Below are 22,454 nucleotides of genomic sequence, written 5' to 3' on the forward strand. Positions count from 1 at the left end.
TGGCAAAATGTTTAGAAAAAACCCACTTAATTTCATTTTCTTTTACCTCTTTTTTAATTAGTTTCGCTGTACCCGGCATCCTAAATGTGCACGGTGCAAAACAAAAAAACCGGATCTGTACCTTCTCGGACTCCGTACTACGCGAGTTCACGCGTCACTAAGCTGTTTGATTGACAGTCAACTAGACGAATGAAATCCAAAACTGCTTATAAGTTTAGGTTGCATCGGTCGTCTTCCAAGGTAGGTTGAGAAGTAGTTTATACCGTTACTAGGCAGCGATAACGGAATTTGTTTGCTTAATGTTAAATATCTAATAATTGCGGGAAAGGTGCTTATGGATATCTAGCTGCAGTAAAGTAGTGGTTTTTATTTCAAACCGTTTACTATTGTTGAGAAAAAGCATCGCAAATCTGGCTTCCAAAAGGTAACGCTTCTCTCTTTGCTCTCAACCATAAATAATACGCCTGTGAGATGCTAAGCTAAGCTAATTTGTTTCTGTTTTAAAACAATTTCATTTCTGTTTCTGTTGCAGTGACATACGAGAAAAACTGCATAAGAAACGACGGGCTTTCCAAGAAACTCTAGTTAAGAAGAAAAATGAGGACGACGTCCAGGTAAAGTCACAGGCTTTGAAAACTTGGTTATATTTTTATTTATTTATTTTTACTGTGAAGTGACAGCTACCATGTCAAGTTCCGCCAGCATTAAATGAGCGAGCGTCATTCTTTCCTGACAAGACACAACATGACCGGAGGAGCCAGGCTCATTTTGAACACACTCAACATCAGAAATGCACACAGGAGCACAGATAAGGGAGCTTGTAACGCTTTAGTAAATCTAACTGTACTCGATAGGCTCTGGTTCCTTCTATCAAACTGAGTGAAGAGGACCCACGAACTACAATGGAGGTTGGTGCCCTTAACTAGGTTTTAGCTGCTCATTCCTGCTGGCTGCTGAACACCAACTTCTTACCTTCTTCAGCCTTTCTTCCGGCTTTAGTGCGCTAAATACCAGCTTGGATGCAAGTTTTCATTTTTCTGCTATCCATGTAAAGTGTATCTTTGTGTATGCCAGGCGCCTGAAGACGGTGAAGAAGATGAAAGAGAGGCTTTGAAACGCCATTTAAGAGCTGAGAGACAGAAGAGAAAGAAAAGGGTAAATCTTTTGGTATCCACCTCATTTCTGTGATTCCACTAATGGCACGGTTAAAAATTCTAACAGTTTTGATTGCTTCTGGCTTTTATTAGCTGCTTGAACAGTCTTCCATCCAGAAGTCCCGTGATGCTGATGATGTCAAGGATGTCACTTCCATCCAGCAGTACAGTGCAGATGAGGGACCATCTGAGAAAGCGGACGATTCAGTGGTTTTATCAAAATCTCGCACTGGTTCTCAGAAAGGTCTGTGTTTATGTCTTAATCAAATGTACCTCTACTCCTTCATCATACAAGTAATGAGTGATCTGGTAACAACACAAAACAGTACTCAACTGTTTGTTTTTTTCCCCAGGCTATAAGACCATAATAATGATCATCTTTATATGTAGTAGACGTTTCATACAAATATAGAAAACTTGTATTTTTTTATTTAATACAAAAATAAAACCTACAAGTCATAAAATCATAAAATTAAAGTGTCATGTAGAGAACAGAAGAATTTAGGGGAAGTTACAAAAATTCTTAAAGGGATTAGAAGGCAAAATCACTGTAAAACATACTTTGAGTCATTGTAAAAAGCCTAAATTGGTGTGATGTGATACCTTGATTTAGGTTTGGTTAAAAACTTTGCAGCTTAGCTTTGCATAGTCTAGAGGCAATTAAAAAGTGCTATTAGAGATCAGTTCAGTTCACTTTATTTATATAGTATTGATTCACAGCAACAACCACTTCAAGATACTTTATTTTGCAAGGTAAAGACACTACATTGTTTGAGAGAGCCCAAACATTTTTAACTGTGAGTGAGAACTCAGTGACGTTGGTAGAGAAGAACACCTTTTTAATAGGAAGAAACCTTTGGACGAAGCCACCATCTGTCACTTGGGAGGTGCAGTGAAAGAGGAGGGGAAAAAAAGGGAGAGTAGAGAGACCTCAAACAACTAACAGTACAAACTCTGAGTGAGAGAAAAGCTGATAATATGCAATCATATCATACAAATGCTTAGTTAATAATAGAAGGAAGTGAGGGCATGTATAAAGAGAATGAAAGCTAGTTGGCCCAGGTCACATAACTGTGGAGGTATGGCGATGTCTTGGAGAAAGAGTGGTTGTCTTTTTAGCCAGACAATTTTAGGGATAAATGAAGAAGAGGTGTACTGTTACCAGTTTTCAAGAACAAGGGTGATGTACAGAACTGTAGTAGGTACAAAGGGTATAGTTGATAAGCCTTACCATGGAACTATGGGAAAGAAATGTTGAAGCTAGGTTAAGAAGGAAGGTGGTGATCAGTGAGCATCAGTATAGCTTCATACACGGAAAAAGCACTACAGATTCTATGTTTGCTTTGATAATGTAGATATGTATAGAGAAGCTCAAAAGTTGCTGCTTGTGGATCTAGAGAAAGCATATGATAGGATGGTAGTGAATCTTTCTACGGTATATGGGTTGGAGACTGCCACATGGCCTAGGATTCTTAAAAAGCAAAACTCTTTTACCTGGGTAAAGAACTGAAAATTATGTATGATTTAAATCTGGAAACTCTTAATCAGACACCAGGTATCCAAATCTAAGCAGCATTTAATATCAAAATTTGACAGAAGGTAGTTGATGTTGTGTAAGTGAGCCTTAAACAAGTGCTTTGTGCTCTAGGTCTCACCTCAAGAACTCAGCACACTCACCATTTAGATGACTTTGTGAAACGACGCTTGGAAGAGAAACTAAAAGCAGCCAGGGTAAATGGAGTTTCTTTTTCTCACACACAGCACACGATCTGAGTGAAATTGTTGCTCTATAATCTGTGGCTTGTATTTCAGTCTAAAGGTGAGAGCCTTCAGGATAAGGAGGCCTCTCTCGAGTTTCCCAGTCGTCTCCATAGCCTCAGAGACAGAGACACCGTAACAAGGTTTGACAGAGAGGTGAGCCTCTATCTCACCTTAACTGGGCTCATGTATTGCTTTCCATTGGTGGAAGTTAATTCCTGGTGTTTCACAGGCTGATGCAGACAGAGCTGGAAGACGGGACTCCCCTCCACCCCTCAGCACCAGGGTCAGGTTCAGAGAAGCAGCAAGACAAGTAAGGCATGGATTGAGATTGAAATCCTGTATACAAAAAGCAGTTGTATAATGAAATTTAATGTATTCATTTTATTCTTTGCAAATACAGGTAGGAAAAGGCCTGCCGACAGCTGAAGAAGCATTCAATTTCTTCACGTTGAACTTTGACCCCGATCCACCAGATGTGATTGAGACGAGCAGCAGGAGAAGACAAAAACAGAGGAAAACAACAGATGAAGACGAAGAGCATGAAGATGTTGATGAAGATATTCAAGAAGAAAATGAAACCCAGGTAACAGGGCAACCAATATTTTGTTTTTTTTGTTTTGTTTTTTGTCAAAATTATTTCTTACCTTTTTTCATTTGCATAAGATGGACTAACTGCCTCATCTTCATCCTTCTCTCAGAGTGAAGAAGCTCCTCTTGTACAAACCCAAGAAGATTTATTTGTCATTGACCAGTCACCCCAGGACTTCTTGGAAATAAGGAAAGCCGAGTATGTCGGGTACCAAAAACTTCTTCAGCTACAAAGCGAACTCCTGTTTACACCCAGCTTTCGAACAGGTATATAATATCATGTCTTAAATATTTTAATTCACATCTGCACCTCCCTCATATGGGAAAAAATTATATTATGCTTAATTTTCATAGTTCCAACCTCCATCAAACTGCCTGAAAACATGAAACCTCGATACCTGGAGGATGAGGGTCTCTATGTAGGGGAAAGGCCTCCCGTATCCCTGACCAATGAGAATATTCTGGAGAATCGGATTTTGAAAATGGAGGAGGTAACATCAGCTAAAAAGCCAAAATTTCCTGAGTAATTTTTAAGGTATTTTCAATTTAAAAAAATAGTTTTTTTTAATGTCATTGAGTGAAAGACGTTTTTGATCCCCACGTAACACATGACTTAGTAGAAACCCTGGTTAGCAAGCACAACAGTAAGATGTTTGTTATAGTTGGTCACCAGGTTTTCACGCATCTCAGGGAAGATATTGACCCACTGGTCTGACCTAAGTGTACTGCTCTTATATTAAAGTTTGTGTATAGCAGTGTAACAGTCTGTGTTGTTCATGTTTTTGGAATATAGTTTAAGGAGACACATCACTTTTTCTTGTATTTTGATTAGAGTGAAGACCTTCTGGGTTTTTGGTTGACATTCTACCTCTCTCCATTAAAATAAAACTACCATAAGAGACTTTTCATTACTTTGTTTTATTATATTATTATCTGTGTATTCATATCCCTACTGTGTTGTTTTTATTTGCTAAGGGGAAGAAGTGGTTTGGAGATGATGGCAGGATCATCGCTCTGCCTAACCCCATCAAGGAATCATCCACAAGACCCCCCCTTTTCCACATGGAGGAGGCCCTAGACCCTGCGCTACAGACTGTGTATAGGAAGGTCTGACACACACACACACACACCAATCATTTTGTTCATTTTCATCATCTAAAGCACTGTTTGCATTCCTACACTGAGGGCGTTGCGATGCCCTCTCTTCTTTTCTAACCTCTTTGCCTTTTAGAAAAAAGCAAAAGGGCAGTTTGGCATTTGGTACAAAGAAACAGAGAGGAGGTATGCATTTGTTATTGGAGGACAGATCAGTGATGGAGGCCCACACATCTGTGATATGCTATCTTCTCAAAATTTACAGCAACATCAAAACTCCAAACTCCATTTGTAGACGTTAAAAGTATTGCAAGCTGTGAAATTACATCTGAAGAAGAGCCAGTATTAAAATTAAACCCTAGCTTTTCAAGGCTTTACTTTTACCCCTTACTTATGATTTTTAAACAAGAAAGAAGATCATGGCTGTACCTTAACTGTTATTTTATTATTTATTAATCTATCAAATACTTTGATAATTTTTTGAATAATAAAATAACAGTTTTGAAGATCCCTTTAAATTCTTAAGTTAGCTGCTTTGTTTGACAAGCAGTGAAAACAGTTAAATATGTAATAGTTTCAATAAAAACACTAAAAACCTTTATTGGACTATTTTTCAGGGTTGTCCTTGTTCCCAGCAAGAAACGGTCGTCTTCAGACATGTTTGTCTTTTGTACTGCATTTCCTATCTAGTGATAGGGAATGGATAGGGTAGTGATACGGTAGTGACAGTTGCTAGGGAATGGCAAACATGATTCAATGCACACATACTTCCTACTAGATAGCTGACCGGTTAAAGAGGTGCATCTGAAATTTGTGTTGTCACATACACTTCTGTCAAGTGAAGTCTAGTTCATGGCTGCATGTGTTACACAGAGAAGAGGAGACACTGGTTATAGCTTAACTTGAGTTGAAGCAGCCTCATTACAATAATATCATTTTAACTTATTAATTATTATTACTTTTATTAAATAATATTAAAAATCAACATTTTTAAAACAACAGTGAGAAGATGAATAATGGGGGGGGAAAAAAATCACCAGTAAAAATGTTCCCAGCTGCCCTGACCTAACCGTGCTCACAGTTTCCATGGCTTACCTGCCCAACAAAGTGATGAAGCCTTGTGGAAAATAAAATGTGAAATAAATGGGTAAACTTGTGTAAACAAATTCCTGGATAATTTGAAACGGATGGATGAGTGTTATATTTCCTGTAATTCATTAGACTACATCCGCATCTTTATTAGAAGCAGTTGATTCCAGCCTTATTAGCATTTTACTGGTATGTGTGGTGTGACTGTCCAGTTAAACAAATATGTAAACCCTGAAAAAATAAGTTACAGATACAAAGGGCTTTGAGTTTAAGCACAGTCTTTATCTCTAGGGAAAACAAGTAGTTATCGTCTCTTGTTCATATTTATTTATTAAATTCTGGAGACGGGCACAGCTGTCATACGTGTTCATCCTGAAAACACAGTGTTCAGGGTAGTTAAGTTGGGTGTTTATAGCACATTATTTTCATGCATGACTTTGCATTACAGCACTCCCCTGATGGTGCTTTCAATCTTGCCAGCTATTTCATGCTTCCTTTAAACTGGCACATACTTGGAAACTTGGAAACACACAGGCAAGGCACAAGTGCCAAGTATAATTCATAGTGGTTTTCATTTCCCAGGATAGTGCATGATGGATTGTGTTATTCTGTCTCCCAGGCGGTGAAGTCCAAGTATGCAAATCTTTACATTGCTGGTGCAGCAGATCCTGAGGGAGACTACCAGCTTGATGTTGATGTCTCTGGGCTGATCTTCTCCCATCACCCACTTTTCAGCCGCGAACACATCCTGGGCGCCCGCCTAGCTCAGATGTACGATCAGTACCTAACCAGGCAACGCAATAATCTCACAGGTCACCTCACTGACAAGGTAAAGTGAGCTATGAAAGGGACTCCAGAGTTTATATGCAGCATTCAGTGTGTTTAGTGTCTTATTTTCTGCTTTAGTTGAATGGACTAAGGAATGCACTGCGGAATATGCTGGAGAGCCATAGTGGGCTTAACCCCACTCAGGCCTTGCAGCAGAGGATTTCTGAGTATAATCTGGAGGTTAGGTGAGTTCATCCCTTAGCCTCCTACGAAGTCCTTTGTAGCCTAAAAACATGCACTGTAACATTGACTCTTTGAGCAGTAGTGTTTTTCCAAATATTACAGGAACACTCGACATCTCCGAGACAGTGAGCAGGAGAAAGACAGGACTCTTCTGAAAAATATAGTTAAAGTGTGGAAGGAGATTAAAGCCCTGAGAGAGTTCCAGAAGTTTACCAATACACCCTACAAGCTCTACCTCAGAAGGTAACAGCTAAAAGTGACAGAAATTTCAGTGAGGCGGTAACAGTAAAATAATTTGTATATTCTTTATGGGGATGTTTTATGCAACTCCATAAAAATCCTAAATGGGGTCTGTTTTGTTTGTCCTATTTTTTTTATTTTTATTATATTTGTTAATTATAATTGCTAACGTTAATAATGGCCAGAGTTTTCAAAGTCCCAATCCCCGTGAGCCAAAATCTGAGACTTCCAACACCCTAAATTCTCCCTGATTTAAAATCTGGTATTGTTTTATCACTCATCCCTAATCGATATCAGCTGGATAGAGTAAGATTTGCTCTGTAGAGAGTTCTCCAGATTCTTGTCCCAGTGTCATTAATCTGTTGTGCTGTCTATTGCCTCTTCAGGGAGAATGTGGATCGGGTGTCAGATGAGCAGGACTATGAAGATGAAATCTTGGCAGAGGTTGTAGAATTAGAGGCAGAGACTGAGGAAGAATACCAGAATAAATTAGCTGAGTACAAGAAACGGCTGGAAGAATGGAAACTCTGCAGAAAGAAACAGGTGCCTACATTTTTACCTGCATTCTTCATCTAAGTTTCTTTCCCCTGCATATGACACATTTCAATAAAAAAAATTGAAAATGTGGTTTAAAGGCAGTCCACCTGACTTTGTATGTCAAATCATAATGTAAAGATATACCCACACACACACCTCCTCATGTTCACTGTTTTCAGAAAGCCAAAAAGAAAAAGCAAAAAAAGAAGAAGAAAGGTCAGGCACAGGATGACACGGAAGGAGAAGATGAAGAACAGGATGTGAGTGAATCAGAAGGACCTACTGACGAACCCCCCCCAAAGCCGGAGCCCCCAGAGAGACCAGACCTTGGCTCCATAGAGCAGTGGGTGAGGGAGAAAGCCCTCAGGATACGTAGAAAGCCAGGAGAGGCCATCCTGATTCCTGAGCTGTCTGCATCTGCAAACATCACTGCCAGTGAACTGTGCCCCAGGTAGACACAGCAGAAACACAAAGAGGGTCTAGGTTTCTTCAAAACATGTATGAACCAATCAGCAAAGAGTAAATATTTGGGTGAGGGTTGTTTGTTTTTGTTTTTTTATTAAAATGAGAAAACTTAATAGCAGAATATTTGTCACAGGTGGGAATATCACACCTATTTGCAGGTGTTTCAGTTATGATGATGAACTGCACTTTCACTGTGTTTTTGTGAATGTTTTCATCACGTTTGTTTTCTTCGTGTTTAGGGCCGAAAAAGCTCGAAGAGAAGATGTTGCCAGGCGCTCTCTTTTCACCAAGATCCTTTATAATGACAAAGAAGTTTCACGAACAGACAGTCGCTCCCTGAACACCGACTTCAGGGTGCACTTTGGACAGATATTCAATCTCAAGATAGTCAACTGTCCCCAAAGCATTAGTTTGCAGGTACAGTAAAGAGTGCTGAACATGCTGCCACTTTATGTATCCACGCATTTACTTGATAAATGACTGCTGTGATCTATTCTAACAATTAATTTTTGTGTTTACTGTGTGTGGGCAGGTGTTTGAGGAGATTGGATCATCATGCTCTCTCCTGGCTCAGGTGTTTCTTCCAGTGCCAGAACCCTCTGTCGTGACAGGCAGCGTCCCTCTTGAGGAATTTGAGTTTAGTAGCAACCAGAGAGTGATGTTTGACCACGAGGGAGTTGGAAGTGGTACATTTTTTTTTTTTTCAGATATGAAATATTTGAATATTTCAAGAATACTTTTAATTATACTAACTTATCAACTTCTCTCTTACACTCTATACACCTTCTCAGATGTGCCCCTCTCCTTTGAAGCTGATGGCAGCAACAAGCAAAGTCTTTTGACTTCTGGGAAGGTCTCGTGCTGTGTTTCTTGGGGTATCGGGGACGATGATGTACCCCTTGCGCCTCCTATTTCTCAACAACCTGGTGGCGTTCACAGGTAGTATCTTTCTTGATTTTCCTAATAGAATTATGCACACCCCACTTTTCAGTTATTTATTTGTAAAAAATGTTTGGAATCATGTATGATTTTCGTTCCACTTCTCATGTGTACACCACTTTGTATTGGTCTTTCACGTGGAATTTCAATAAAATTGATTCATGTTTGTGGCTGTAATGTGACAAAATGTAGAAAAGTTCAAGGGGGCCGAATACTTTTGCAAGCCACTGTGTGTATATATATATATATTACATACATATATAGTGCTGTCAGCGTTAATCTCATTCATTCATTCATTTTCATTCATTTATTTGTTCATTTCCAGGCACAACAAATACCTATATTGAACACAACAAATACCTATATTGAACATAAAATGCACAAAACAAAAAACAAAAATTGCCTGAAAAAGGAGTGGGACGAAGAAAACTTATTAAATCCCACCCCTATACTCACTCATCAACAAAAAAACAAAACAAAACAATAAACTTCCCGCAGCTACGCCCATTATTGCATACAGTCCCATCAACAGCCCCGGGCGCATACAAGCATCTAAACGGCAGCTCGCAAACAACAATTAGAGCCTTCATAACTGAATACAGAATATATAAATTATAAATTACATTACCACAGGTAACAGGCAGTAATAACTACAAGTAAAAACACACATACACATATACATACATATATATCTACACACACATGTACATATATGTACATACATACGCACAGTCTTTTTTTTTTTTGAATCCATACCAGCAATGGTAAGAGAACAGACATTACAGAGCACACTAAAAAACCATCATTGAGTATACTGTGACCAGACCAACTGTTTGTAGAGAAATTTAAATCTATGAATATTTTTGCATTGTTTCAGTTGTAAACTCAGACTGTTCCAGATTTTCACACCACATACAGACACACAAAAACCTTTACGGGTTGTTCGAGTTCTGGGTAATTTGAATTCTCCAAATCCTCTCACATTATAAACCTTTTCTCGAATTTCAAATCTAGTTTGTAAATTTGCCGGTAAAAGTTTAGTAAAAGCTTTATACAAAATTATGGATGTATTGTAATTAACCAGATCCTGGAATTTAAGTAACTTTGCCTGAAGAAAGAATTTGTGAGTATGATCTAGATAACCAGCCTTGTGAATAATACGCAGTGCTCGTTTCTGTACTGTGACTAATGGATTAGTTGTATTTTTATATGTATTTCCCCACACTTCCACACAATATGTAAGATATGGAAGAACCAGGGTACAGTACAGAGTACGAAGTGCATCTTTATCAAGGAATTGTTTCACTTTGTTCAAAACTGCGAGGCTTCTGGAAATTTTGGTTTTTATGTGTCTGACGTGGGGTTTCCATGAAATTTTGTTATCAATTACGACTCCCAAAAATTTGTTTTCACTCACATTATCAATTGGTACACCTTCAATGATAATTGGTAAAATAACGTTAACGCTCTAACTGCATTAACGCGGCAAATCTCCGTTGGCAAGTTAGCGCGGATCGCCCCGTGTGTGGGTTGCATGGCTTCAACGCGTTAGCACGGTTAGCTCGCTAACATTTGTCAAACATTTTGCAGTGTACAGCAGGAGAAGTTTTTAAAGGACTATTTTGTGTTTTCTTACTGAAAAAGCAAATTTACACCCCCCCCACCGAGACAGCATAACTTTTCAGCATGTTATAACTAAAGTGATCTGAGACGGCACCTATTCTTTGCTTTCAGGTTTTTAAAATAAAGGCTATTACAGGAGGCTGAGGAGCTTATTGTCCCTTCAGATGGTAAAAACTGTGATTGAAAGGAGGGAAAGCCAGATGCAACAACCACATACACTGAAAAGCAAATCAGAAAACTGAAATGTATGACAGACTGTGCAATGGCCATCTCTATAAGACTATGGCGTGTCCTTGGGTTAGGATGAAGTGCTATCGTGATACTGATTTTCTGCCTGTTGGATGGAATTGGTTTATTACTGCAGCAAAATATGCAGACATATGAAAAAGAGAGTTTTCACATGACTGGAGGTTGAGATTGGTGTCTAGGCATCAAGCTCATCACTCCTTATAAATATGTTGCATATAACATTGGGCCACAATGTGGAAATATGCCCTTGCAGGTAGATTCTGGCATGAAGGAGTTGAAATGGCAGGCAGCAATGCCAGATCGGGAGGATGTGTTTGGTATATGAAGTTGTCAGTGTCAGTCCAACAATGTGTTGGTTTTTAAATTGATCTCTAAATGTTTTACTTTATCTTCTGTGCAATATGAAATATTACAAAATTGCTCAAAGACTTGTTGTTGTTGTTTTTATGTTATTGTCAATACTGATCTGTCTGTGTTTCTTAGTGGCAAGGGCCATCTTGATGCTGTTAGCTACATTGGGGCATCTGGACTATATGACATGAAAAAAATTGGTGAGTGGGCCAAGCAGTCGCGTCTGGATCCAAACGATCCGAAAAATGCCTCCATCATGCAGCTGCTAAAAGTGAGTATCAGAAGACGGCTATTTTTAAGGACATGAACGCATCAAATGAAACATTTTCCCATGTAACTCTGTGTTTTTTACAGGTGGCCAGTAGTGGAGAAGTAACAGCTCCAGAGTACTTCCGCCTGGAACATCTCCAGGAGGAGTTTAATTTTGTGACTGATGAAGAGTTAGAAAAGTCTGGAAGGTTTCGTCTGCTCAAGCTAAGGAACCAGGAAGTTGCAGAGTTTCGGAATTACAAATTCATTCCTGCTTTAGAGAGGGAGGTCACTGATACGGTTTTCCAGGTCAGCTTTTCAAAAGTGTATTGCAGAATATTATCAATGTGGTATAATGAAGATGCACAAGCTCTATAAAAGGATAATAGTTTTTTTTTTCTTAACTTTGGTTAAAATTATTTCAGGAATATGAAAAAAGATTGAAAGAGGGAGAGGTAATTGATACCAAAGAGCATTTGGATTCACACAGAGCTTTAGTGGCCAAATACCTTCAGAAGGTGAGCTTTTTAAAAAAGAAAAAAAATTCATACGCAAGTATTTAGCACACAAGAGACTTAAGTGTTGTGTAATCCTGGCATTTGTCCACAGATCCGAGAATCAGTCATCAACAGGTTTCTTCTTGCCAAGCATCACTACCTCCTGTCTGATTTGGTGACAGAAGAAGAGATACCAACCATTGGGTAAATATGCACTGCTAGCAAAAGCTGAATAGCCTGACTCAAAATATACGAGCTTTTTTGTTTGTGCTGTGTATGTTATGTTTTCAAGTATGGCTATTTCTTTCTTTATTCACCTGTGGTGCAGTGTACATTCACTCAGGTACTCTCCTTAAGTACAGATTTAAGGTATTTGTACTGTACTTGCATCTTGTCATTCAACTGTACTTTTAGTCTACTGCTAATAATCTAATGATGTTGTGCGCAACTGACACAGAAGTCACTTTCCTGTATTAAGCACTTTTATGTTTAGTATTTAACACTTCCAGTGCAATACTTTCTTGTACCAGAGTCATAAACAGTACAGTATTAGTACTTTCAAAAAAGGAACTGATAAAAAATACTTCCCTCACCACTAAAGCTAAGGCTAGGAAATTTCACGTTTGCTCAACAGTCATCAGAAAGAGTTGCAGGGCCAGCATAAAATTACACGCTGATGTAACGGTGCATTTTGGCAGCTGCTGGGTTGGTGTATTTGATCCTTAACTCAACACTGCATTCGCCTGTCTAATTTGTTCTCTCCTCTAGAAGTTAATACATTGTTGTGCTAGAGCTGGTTTCACAACATGTGGACATGATAACAGAACATTTGAAATCAATTTCAGTCCTTGACTATTTTTAAGCAGATTTATATATTTAATAATGTACATCAGTGTCAGTCATGCTGTTGATGTACACTTTGTTTCATTTATTATTATTTTTTCTATTTTTCTGCTTTTCTTCTTTCTTTTTTTTCCTTTTTCTTTTTTTTTGTTTGTTTGTTTTACAGTGGTGCAGGTCCAGGGTATGTTCTTGGAGTTTTGGTTTGTTTTTTTTTTTTTTTTGTCTTTTGTGTCTCTGTTTCTCCTCTTAGTTTAAACCCTGAATACGAGTGCATGAATGAATATAACAGACTGTTTCCAGTGTTCAATCCTCCCAGGGTTTTGTAAATAATGAAAAAGAATTTAGTCAGAATATGAAGCTAAAGATTTTAAAAGCTGTAAAATTTCATAGAGATTAACACCAATAAAATGATAAAATATTAGAAGCTGCTAATATAAGAAGAATTTTAGCATTCTCTTGCAGCAGTACATTATAGTGATAGATATCTTTATATGCTCTACTCTATTGTTTTTCTTCCCCATCAGGCTGCAGTAAATGGCTGCCCCTCCCTTAGCATGGTTCTGCCAGAGGTCTGTTCTTAGTAAAAGGGAGTTGTTCCTTCCTACCGTTGCCCAGTGCTTGCTCCTACGGGATCATCTGATTGTTGGCATTTTAAGTCAGTCCAGTTAATTTTTTCAGATTTATTTAAAGTCATTTCAAGGCATCTTACATTAGGGTAAAGACCCTACAATATAAAAATAAACCCCAACAATCAGATGACCTCCTATGACCAAGCACTTAGTAACAGTGGGAAGGAAAAACTTCCTTTTACTAGAAACAGACCTCTGGGAGAACCATTGTAAGAGAAGGGCAACTTGTTGGGGGTGAGGTAAAAGAAAAGACAGGGCGACTTGAGGTACTATGATTTACGACAATAGTAGTGTATAACCACACGAAGAATGAGAAAAAAGGTGCATTAAAAATAAATGCTTAGTGCGTCATGGGAAGTCCCTAGGAACCTAAGCCTATTGCAGCATAACTAAGAGAGGGTTCAGGCCTACCCGATCTAGCCATAACTATAAGCTTTATCAAAATAGAAAGAATCTTAAAAGTAGAGTGAATGTCTGTTTCCCAAATCCAAACTGGGAGGCAGATCCAGAGAGGGGCCTGATAGCTGATGGCTGTGCCTCCCATTCCACATTTAAATACCCTAGGAACCACAAGCAAGCCTGCAGTCTGAGAGTGAAATGCAGTGAAATTATATAAATGTAAATCTACAACAGGGCATTATCCAACTGATTTGGTAAATGAAATGGTACTTTTAGAGCACTTTTCTACCTTTACAGAGCACTCAAAAGCTTCTGTGCTACATGCCTAAAAAATGCAAGCGCTTTTGTTATCTAAATTTATGATGCACATGCTCACACTCAAATGGATGCAAAAATAAAGGATACAAACAAATAAATGCAATGGGATTTAGTATAAAGGACATGTATACGGTCGCTGGTTTAGCTTAGTGCGTTGAGCAGTCGGTGGCTGCATTACTTCCCCTCTCGCTCTCTCTCCCTCCACTTTCCTGTCATTTCTTCACTGTATCTATCAATAAAGCTGAAAAAGGCCCCCCAAAAAGGGACAAGGATATGTTGACAAACAAAGTGGAGGAGTCAGAGATTAAATCACAGTCCTTCCAACTGGTACTGTACCTGTGCTACATCCTGAATCATAGCCATTCTGTAAGATACCAGATTATATGCCGGCACATTTATACCAGGGCTGTCACAATATCCAAATTTGACTTCACATTTATCAAAGAATAAATTGTGATATTTATTACAATATCCGTATAATTTTGGGTGGAAAAAAAGTATTTAAAAAAAATTATTGAAAAATTATTATTATCATTGTTGATGTTGTTGTATCTTGTCTTTTTGTCAGATCAGTTAAACAACTGTTAACAACTATAATTATACAAAAGCTTGCAAAGGGAAGAATTTCTGATATTAACAATATTATTCTGTGCGTTATTAATACAATAACTGTTTATTTTTAAATATCACAATTATTGTTCAATACACACTTATTGTGATATGCCTATTTTAGACACAGTATGTTTCCAGCGGTTCTTGTTAATGCCATTAAAGGTTACTTTAAATTTTCAATTCAATTCATTTATATAGCACCAAATCAGAACAACAGCGGCATCAAGGTGCTTTATATTGGAAGGTAAAGGCCCTACAATAATACAGAGAAAAGCCTAGCAATCATATATACCCCAATGAGAAAATGCTTTGGTGACAGTGGGAAAGAAAAACTTCATTTTAACAGGAAGAATCCTTAATGATATTGACATATAAAACTACAAATACCTGGAGGGACTGAGTACTGTTGGTGGTAACCCCGACCCAGAATTAGAGCAAAAAAGCTTTGTCATATTGCCACAAATTCTTATCTACATTACAGTAAGATTTAATTTTAAATGAATAGTCCTGCAGGCTGTTGACAAAGTGATTACATGTTTGTTGCATTTATCAGGATTTTAGGAATAAACCTTTTCAAGCTGGCTGAACCAAAACGACCACTGAAACCTCAGAGGAAAGAAAGAAAGAAGGTGACGGCCCAGAACCTGTCTGACGGAGACATCAAATTGCTTGTTAACATCATCCGGGCTTATGATATCCCAGTCCGCAGGCTTCAGAGCAAGTGAGTTCAGCCATTCAAATTTAGAAACCAGCATATATGTTTAGAAATCTTACTGGACACTGAACTGTGTTTTAATGGGTTTCTATTGTAGTAAACCAGGACAGTCATCTCATAGTGCCCTTCAGGGCAGCATTGGGCTTCCCGACCAGGTACAGCACAAAGTCTAATCTTATTTTGCTTTACACAAGCAGCCGAGCATAATCTGATACCAATACAGAGTCTCTATAATCAGTGTCAAGTATGTGGAGTATTTGTGTGTCTAATTTAGATACAGGTGAGGCCATTTGTTGAGGTTTCCTTCCAACGCACAGTACTTCAAACAGCCACAGCCGATGGACCAAACCCATGCTGGAACGAGGAGCTGCAGCTGCCTTTTAGGTGAGTTGGGTTTTTCTTTTTTTGTTCGTTTGTTTGCTTGTTTGTTTTTTGGGGGGTGGAGGGGTGTCTCTTTTCCTTTTGGGGGGGGGGGGGTTTTTTGTGTTGAATGATCTCTCTGTTGGACTGTCAGATTTGTAGATTTCCACTATTTAGTGTCCCAATATAAAGAGGAATTCAGAATATAAACACCTTAGCATTTTTGATGCATATAAACTATAAATATGAAATTTCAAAAATGTTGGACAATCTTGTTGACAAACTATAACAAAGTAATAATTTTCTTGTACAGGAAAAGGAAAATAAATGGCGTTCTTACGTGTTTTGAAGGAAAAACTTTATATAAGACACTTTTCTCTCCATCCTACATCTTTATATCCTCAGGTTTATTACTACCAGCTTTTATAGTACGATGTGGGTGGTCTCACAGAAGTGCCGTGTGGCTGTTTACTTCTGTGGCTCTCACTGGGAAACTGCCATTTTACTTCACTTCTCTGCTAGTGCTCTGGGACTCAAACTGAGTCCATTAAGTCCCAGTTGTTGCAAATCCTTCAAGTCTATCCTGCGTTTGGAAGACATTTAGTTTCTATGCTCTGGCCAACTATAACTCTTTACAATACACCCTAAAGTGTCAGTTTACATTTATAGTTACAAGGCATTTAGCCTCAGCACCTGTTTTACTTGATGCTGTATGTCGTATAACTGATCGTAAGTGTATGTTGTGTTTTATTGGATTCCTTTTTACTCTGCTTCTTTTATTATTAATTATCTCTTTTATTGTTTTTTTATTTTATTTTTTTTGAAATGCCCATTATAATTGTAAATGGGAGGCTAGCCATGTGTGACTTTTAATTAACAGTTTAAAGATTTTCTTTTTGTTTTCCGTTATTCATCCACAAAAACTCAAGCATGCACAAAAATAGTTGTTGTTTAGGATCTCCTCATGCCTTTGTACCTGTCCTGCACAGGCTCCTTTAATCAGAATGAAACTGAGCTGGCTAATGCAGTGTATCACAAAGTGAAAGCTTGGTGTTTTTGACCAGATACCATTATAAGAGAGACTTTTTGAGCACTTTTCATCAGATTTGACTGGTGATTCTAAACATGCATTTTCCCATCATTGTTTTTCAAAATAACTGCCCAGCACAATGGCTGCTGAGTGGTGTTACTTACCTAATGTTCCTCTCTACAGCGCTCCAAATGGTGACTACAGCACTGCTAGCCTGCAGTCAGTCAAAGATGAGGTTTTCATCAACATATTTGATGAAGTGGTACATGAGACTGTGATGGTGAGTAAACACTGTTCACTTTGTCTCACTTCTCACATCCCTCCATTGTTTTCCTGTCAGGTTTAGATTTCGGTTTAAGATCCTGGTTTAATATCCGTGAATCAAATGGTAAAAATCGAGTTTATTTATATAGCACATTTCAAACTATGCTTTACAAACTAAAATGCAACTAAAATAAATAAAATGCATGACAGTGATGCAATAAAATATAAACGAGAAGGGATAAGACTAAAACAACAACAAGGCTGTAAAAACAAAAAATGTTGGGGTCATAAAAATGTGTCCTCAGTAAAGATTTAAAATGTTCCAGCGTTTGTGCAGATCTAATATTTAGAGGCAGACTATTCTAGAGTATGAGACCTGCCACAGAAAAGGCTCTCTCGCCATGACTATAAATAGAAGACTGGTACAGACAAGTACAGAGAAATGCAGTACTCCAGTCTGTATGTAATGAACAGATGAATAACACGTTTAAAGAGATTAGCTGGAACATATGGCTTTACTTTGGCTAGCTGTCTCAGATGGAAAAAGCTAGATTGGACTACTGCACTCACCTGCCTACACGGTTTAAAAGAACCATCAAGTTACACATCAAGGGTTTTAATATCTGTCTTACAATAAGATAAGGGGCCCCGAGCACTGTCGATGACAAAAATGACAATCTCTGTTTTGTTTTCATTTAATAAAACAAAAGAAACTAAGGACATCCACTGTTTAACGTCTCTAAGGCAGCGTAATAACAGCTAACAGTGAGCGAGTCCCTGATTTTAAAGTCAGATAAGTGAAATAAAAGGTTATACTGTGAAAAATGGCTTATGTTTAATTTCTGTTAAATGTGAATTTCTATCTATGTAGACAGCAACACATGTCATTTTAGTGATATAATACAATTAATTTCTGTATTATCAGATATTAATGTAATTGCCAACTTGACTTTGGCCTTTATTGATATCTCCTAAAGACCTTTGACTATTTTTGTGGGTTTTTATGCTCTTCAAGAGTGAATCTAAAAATAAATTTAACAAAATTCTGCATCCTCACCCTCATTGTGTCATACCAGTACTTGCTGCTTGAATTATTTGTATTTTTGCTCCTCAGAATGACAAAAACAGAGGGAAATCAATTCAAACCCACATAGAGAAGCGCTGGTTGGGCTCAGTCAAGATTCCTTTCAGCACAATTTATTCTCAGTCCAAGGTGCGTCTATGATTTAAGCAGACATGATGTATACACACTAAATGGCTGTGACTGACTGGACTTCTCACTGACATTTCTCTTAGATTGATGGGACATTTAAAGTGAACACGCCAGCTGTGCTGCTGGGTTACAGCAAGGAGAAGAGCCACTTCACTAATAGTGGTTTTGATATCTTGAGAAGTCTGAGTGAGGGAACATTTATCACGCTGTTCATCACTGTCGATCCACAGCTGGTACCTGGAGAGTCTGTTAGGGAGAAGGTAAGTTTAAACGGCGACCTCAAGAAACCCCTAGTCATTCAGCATCATGCTTTGGTAATCTGACTTTGCAATGAGTCTTTAGAGAAGCTTTTCTCTCTCTATATATATAAAGGAGACCTAGTATGCTCATTTCTAGCTCCATGTTTTGATTTGATTATTAGTAATTTTACCTACTCACTTTTTCAGCCATTTTCCATCTGATTGGTGGGGCTTCTGTGCTCAAATACTGAGCTATGTCCATGAGATTACCATGTTGGGAATATCTCTTCCCTTTGACATACAGAACCCAAAGAAGGAAAAAGTAAAAAACTAAAACCAAAGGAAGAGTTTTGGGTTTAAGGAATGCCTTTTAATAAAGGCTGACCTCTTAAGAGTTATTCTTTGCTCAGAATAGGTCATAGCGTTGTCAGGTGATACATAAATGATACATAAAGTAATGAATGATTTATAGCCATTTGACAAACAAAAACGCTTAAGTAAGGAAGCCCCATTTTTCAAAAATTACTTAGTCTCACAATCCCGGTGATGTTCATTGGCGCCAAGTGAAATTTTCTCTGTGTAGGAAAAGCCCTGCTCATTGTTTGAAACTTAAGCAATTTTTAATGTAACGTAAGAAAATGAGCAAAGCAAAGTATGTCTGCTTAAGTGTTTAAATAGATCCTATACATTTTAGACACCTACATGCATGTTTCTTATTTTTGTAATAATTTGTTATGAATTAATTTCCTCTTATTTCTGTCATCCTCTTGTATCGCTTATTTGCTTTTGCTGCATGTACTAGATAAAGGAAATGAAGGTAACTGCTCCATTAGAGCATTTATCCTCCTTTAATCACCCATTCATGACACAACATTTGAAGTTACTTCTTTTTAGCTCTGTGCCCTTATTCATTGTTCATTTGACCTTCTCTTGCAGTTTGACACCCAAGAGGATGAGCGCTTATTGCAAGCTTCAGAGAGATTTGAGAGGGACGCAGCTCAGAGATACCCAGACCGACCCTGCATTACCACAGTCATAGACCTCAGTGGGAAGACGGTCTTCATCACACGTTACATTCGACCACTCAGTCCCCCAAAGGAGCTACTGGATGAATTCCCCAATAACCCATTGGAAGCCACGGTCAGTGTGATATTACTTAATGTAGAAAACGTCTTCGGTAATTAGATATAATTTGCTGATGCACTGATATTTATCCCCGCACAGCCCCTCGTTGCTCGATTTGTGTCACTCATCCCTTCTCTGCCTGACCAAGTTTCATTTTCTGCAACCTGCGATCTTTGGAGCACCTGTGACGTAAGTGAACTTTCTTCAAGAAGCCAGCATTGTATACAGAAGGGCAGTGCTCATATTGTAGTACCTTTTGGTAGCTCCTTTTTTGTTGTTGTTTGTTTTTAGCAATTCCTAACCCTTCTAGCGGGTGATGAAGAGGAACACGCTGTACTGTTGTGCAACTACTTCCTGTCTTTGGGCAAGAAAGCCTGGCTTATAATTGGCACAGCCATACCGGAGGTGGGTGACATTTATTTCTTAAACCTGAAGACATTTCATGTGTGTCACAGTAACATTTTTAAGTAGAGCACAGCTTTAAAAACTTGCACATAGACTGTAAATAAATGTTGAAGTAATTACCATTAGCAAGCTGTATTCATAGACTGCTATTCTTTAAAAACATACCAAACAGGGGTAAGAGGTCCTTGCTTCAGTGTTAGTTTTTATTGGCTAAAGACAAGCAGACAGCTAGCGGCTACACCCACTGTGACCCACAGTCTCTAAGCAATATAGTTTAAATATGTTTTATTTAAGAAAATTCATAGAGACCAAACGAGTTTTTGTTGGCTGTGAATATGCTTATCTTTGCTGTAAAGTTCCATAGTTTGATAATGGAGTCTATGGGGACTGACTTTTGCAACCAGTCTTCAGCCACCACTGCAAGAACAGCTATTTTTGCTGCTTCATTTTTCAGACTTGTTCTTGCAGCAGCACTAAGAGTTCTAAAATCTTCCCTCCTCAGGGACCCACGGCTTATGTCCTGACCCTTGAGCAGAACCTCTACCTTATCTGGAATCCCTGCAGCGGTCAGTTCTACGGGCAGTACGACACCTTCTGCCCACTTCAGGCAGTTGGCTGCTTGGTCAATGCTGACAATGTGAGTAAAGATTTATACATATATTTACTCTTCATCATTTTTACAATTTTGCATAGTTTTATATTCATGTCTGCTTTTTGTTGAGGTTTTTTTTGTTTTGTTTTTTTTTATTTTAAGGTTTGGTTCAACATTCAACAATATACATCACCAATGAGGGTCAGTTTTGACATCACAAAAGCTAATTTGTGGAAACCGTTTTTCTCCCGAACTTTCTCCCACCCTGGACTGTCTAGCATACAAGTAAGTGTTCAGTATTACTGTATAAACCTATTTTTACTTCTTTGTTTGTTTCTCAAAAATGTGTCATTGTCTTTAGCCAGAGGAGCTGGTGTATCGTCGCACAGACAGGGCAGCTGCAGCAGAGCTTCAGGACAGGCAAGTAAAACAGCAGAAACTGCCGCTTCTCAAAACAACCACGGGCTAAACGCAGCACATGCACCATGTCACTCTGAATAGAATCGAGAGGATCCTGAAGGAGAAGATAATGGAGTGGCGACCTCGTCAGCCAACCCGCTGGAACCGCTACTGCACCACCACCCTGAAACAGTTCCTGCCCAAGCTGGAGCTGATCCGAGGACAAGATGTGGCTGAGGGACACCGCCATGAGCTGCAGAGCCTGCTGGGAGACTACAGAGTAAGTCTGAAAAAGGGTGTGCCTCTGCAAGAAGCTACTCTGAGTCACTGTGTTGTGTCATGGATCTTAAGTCCAGTGCTGAAGAAGTTGGCCGAAAGCGCGTGAGCTGACTTTGAAAAATTCATATCACTAACAGTTTTTTTGGTTTTCTCTTTTTTTTTTCTCTCTTTTCCTTTGAAGATTTCAGGATTCCCCCTCAATCTGGTGTTCTCTGAGATCCGGCCCATTATAGAGGCAGTGTACAGCACTGGCATTCACAGTGTTCAGGCATCAAATGTGGAGTTTGCCCTGGCTGTGTATGTGCACCCCTACCCAAATAACGTCATGTCAGTGTGGATTTACTTGGCCTCACTCGTCCTCACATGATGTAAGATCTGACTGTTTATCAAGCTTCAGCTTTATCAAAGCTGATGTTTAATGCAAATTACTGTAGATCAAGTTATCTTCATGAACTTTGCAATATTTTTTTGTACTTTTTTTTTGTATTCAGCTTTCCATATGTGCTGGCCCATCTCACGATGTCTCCTTCATACTTTGAGTTAGCATGAATCTGCTGCCGATACCAGCTCATTCTACCAGCTGTGACAAGAGCACTAGCAAAAAAGCACAACTATAGAATAATTAGTCAGGAGGGATAAGGAGAGAGGAATGGTCCGTGGAAAGCACTTGCAAAACGGTTCCCTGTTGCCTCTCCAGTGCTTCCGATGTTACTTTTGTTACACCAAAGCAATTTTTAATCACATTTTTAAGGTTTTATTTATGAAAGCAAAAAAGACATGTGTTCATGACATGGTCAGAAATAAACTGTAAAATGTATAAACATTTTCAAATAAGCTAAATTGTATTTGAATTAAATGCATAAACTTCTGTCACCACAGCTTGTTTGCTTTAAATATATCCAGACACTCTGAACCGCGCCTCAAAGGTCTATATGTATATGTATCTATATATGGTAGAGCGAATTTAAGGGTGGAGCTCACTTATTCACTTCACAATTTCAAGTCTAAACCTTCCAAACAATGAGTAAAAGTAATAGATGTTAAAAATTTCCATCTGGCTAGTGATTAAAAACCTGTAAACCAAAACCAAACAAAAAATGCTTGCTTATTAAAAGATTTATGGTTTATTTTTCATGTGCTGTTTTCAGTCATAAGTTGGCTCCTTAAATTGGCACTAAGACTTG

The 22,454-nt window shown here is 38.4% G+C and overlaps 1 protein-coding gene across 2 annotated transcripts; it reads left to right on the forward strand.

Moving 5' to 3' along the window:
- Positions 1-226: 226 nt before the first annotated feature.
- Positions 227-22,138, forward strand: cc2d2a (coiled-coil and C2 domain containing 2A). 2 transcript variants are annotated; one of them, XM_042221146.1, is made up of 39 exons: positions 227-424; positions 533-614; positions 855-908; positions 1,075-1,155; positions 1,248-1,398; positions 2,803-2,885; positions 2,967-3,068; positions 3,145-3,225; positions 3,316-3,498; positions 3,614-3,770; positions 3,858-3,994; positions 4,479-4,610; positions 6,307-6,516; positions 6,594-6,700; positions 6,801-6,941; positions 7,325-7,481; positions 7,655-7,926; positions 8,180-8,357; positions 8,473-8,626; positions 8,732-8,879; positions 11,235-11,373; positions 11,457-11,660; positions 11,777-11,869; positions 11,961-12,052; positions 15,203-15,370; positions 15,462-15,519; positions 15,639-15,748; positions 16,938-17,034; positions 18,133-18,231; positions 18,315-18,491; positions 19,273-19,287; positions 19,407-19,610; positions 19,695-19,784; positions 19,887-20,000; positions 20,503-20,637; positions 20,755-20,877; positions 20,954-21,012; positions 21,094-21,271; positions 21,452-22,138. In XM_042221146.1, exons 3-39 carry the CDS (start codon positions 903-905, stop codon positions 21,635-21,637), a joined length of 4,821 nt encoding a protein of 1,606 aa, XP_042077080.1. In that variant the 5' UTR covers positions 227-424; positions 533-614; positions 855-902; the 3' UTR covers positions 21,638-22,138. The 2 variants fall into 2 exon arrangements, with proteins under 2 accessions (XP_042077080.1, XP_005923088.3); XM_005923026.3 differs by lacking the exon at positions 19,273-19,287.
- Positions 22,139-22,454: the final 316 nt, after the last annotated feature.

Source organism: Haplochromis burtoni, unplaced genomic scaffold (genome assembly GCF_018398535.1).
Source record: "Haplochromis burtoni strain Fernald_Lab_line unplaced genomic scaffold, NCSU_Asbu1 Contig_61, whole genome shotgun sequence".
Classification (NCBI taxonomy): Eukaryota; Metazoa; Chordata; class Actinopteri; order Cichliformes; family Cichlidae; genus Haplochromis; species Haplochromis burtoni.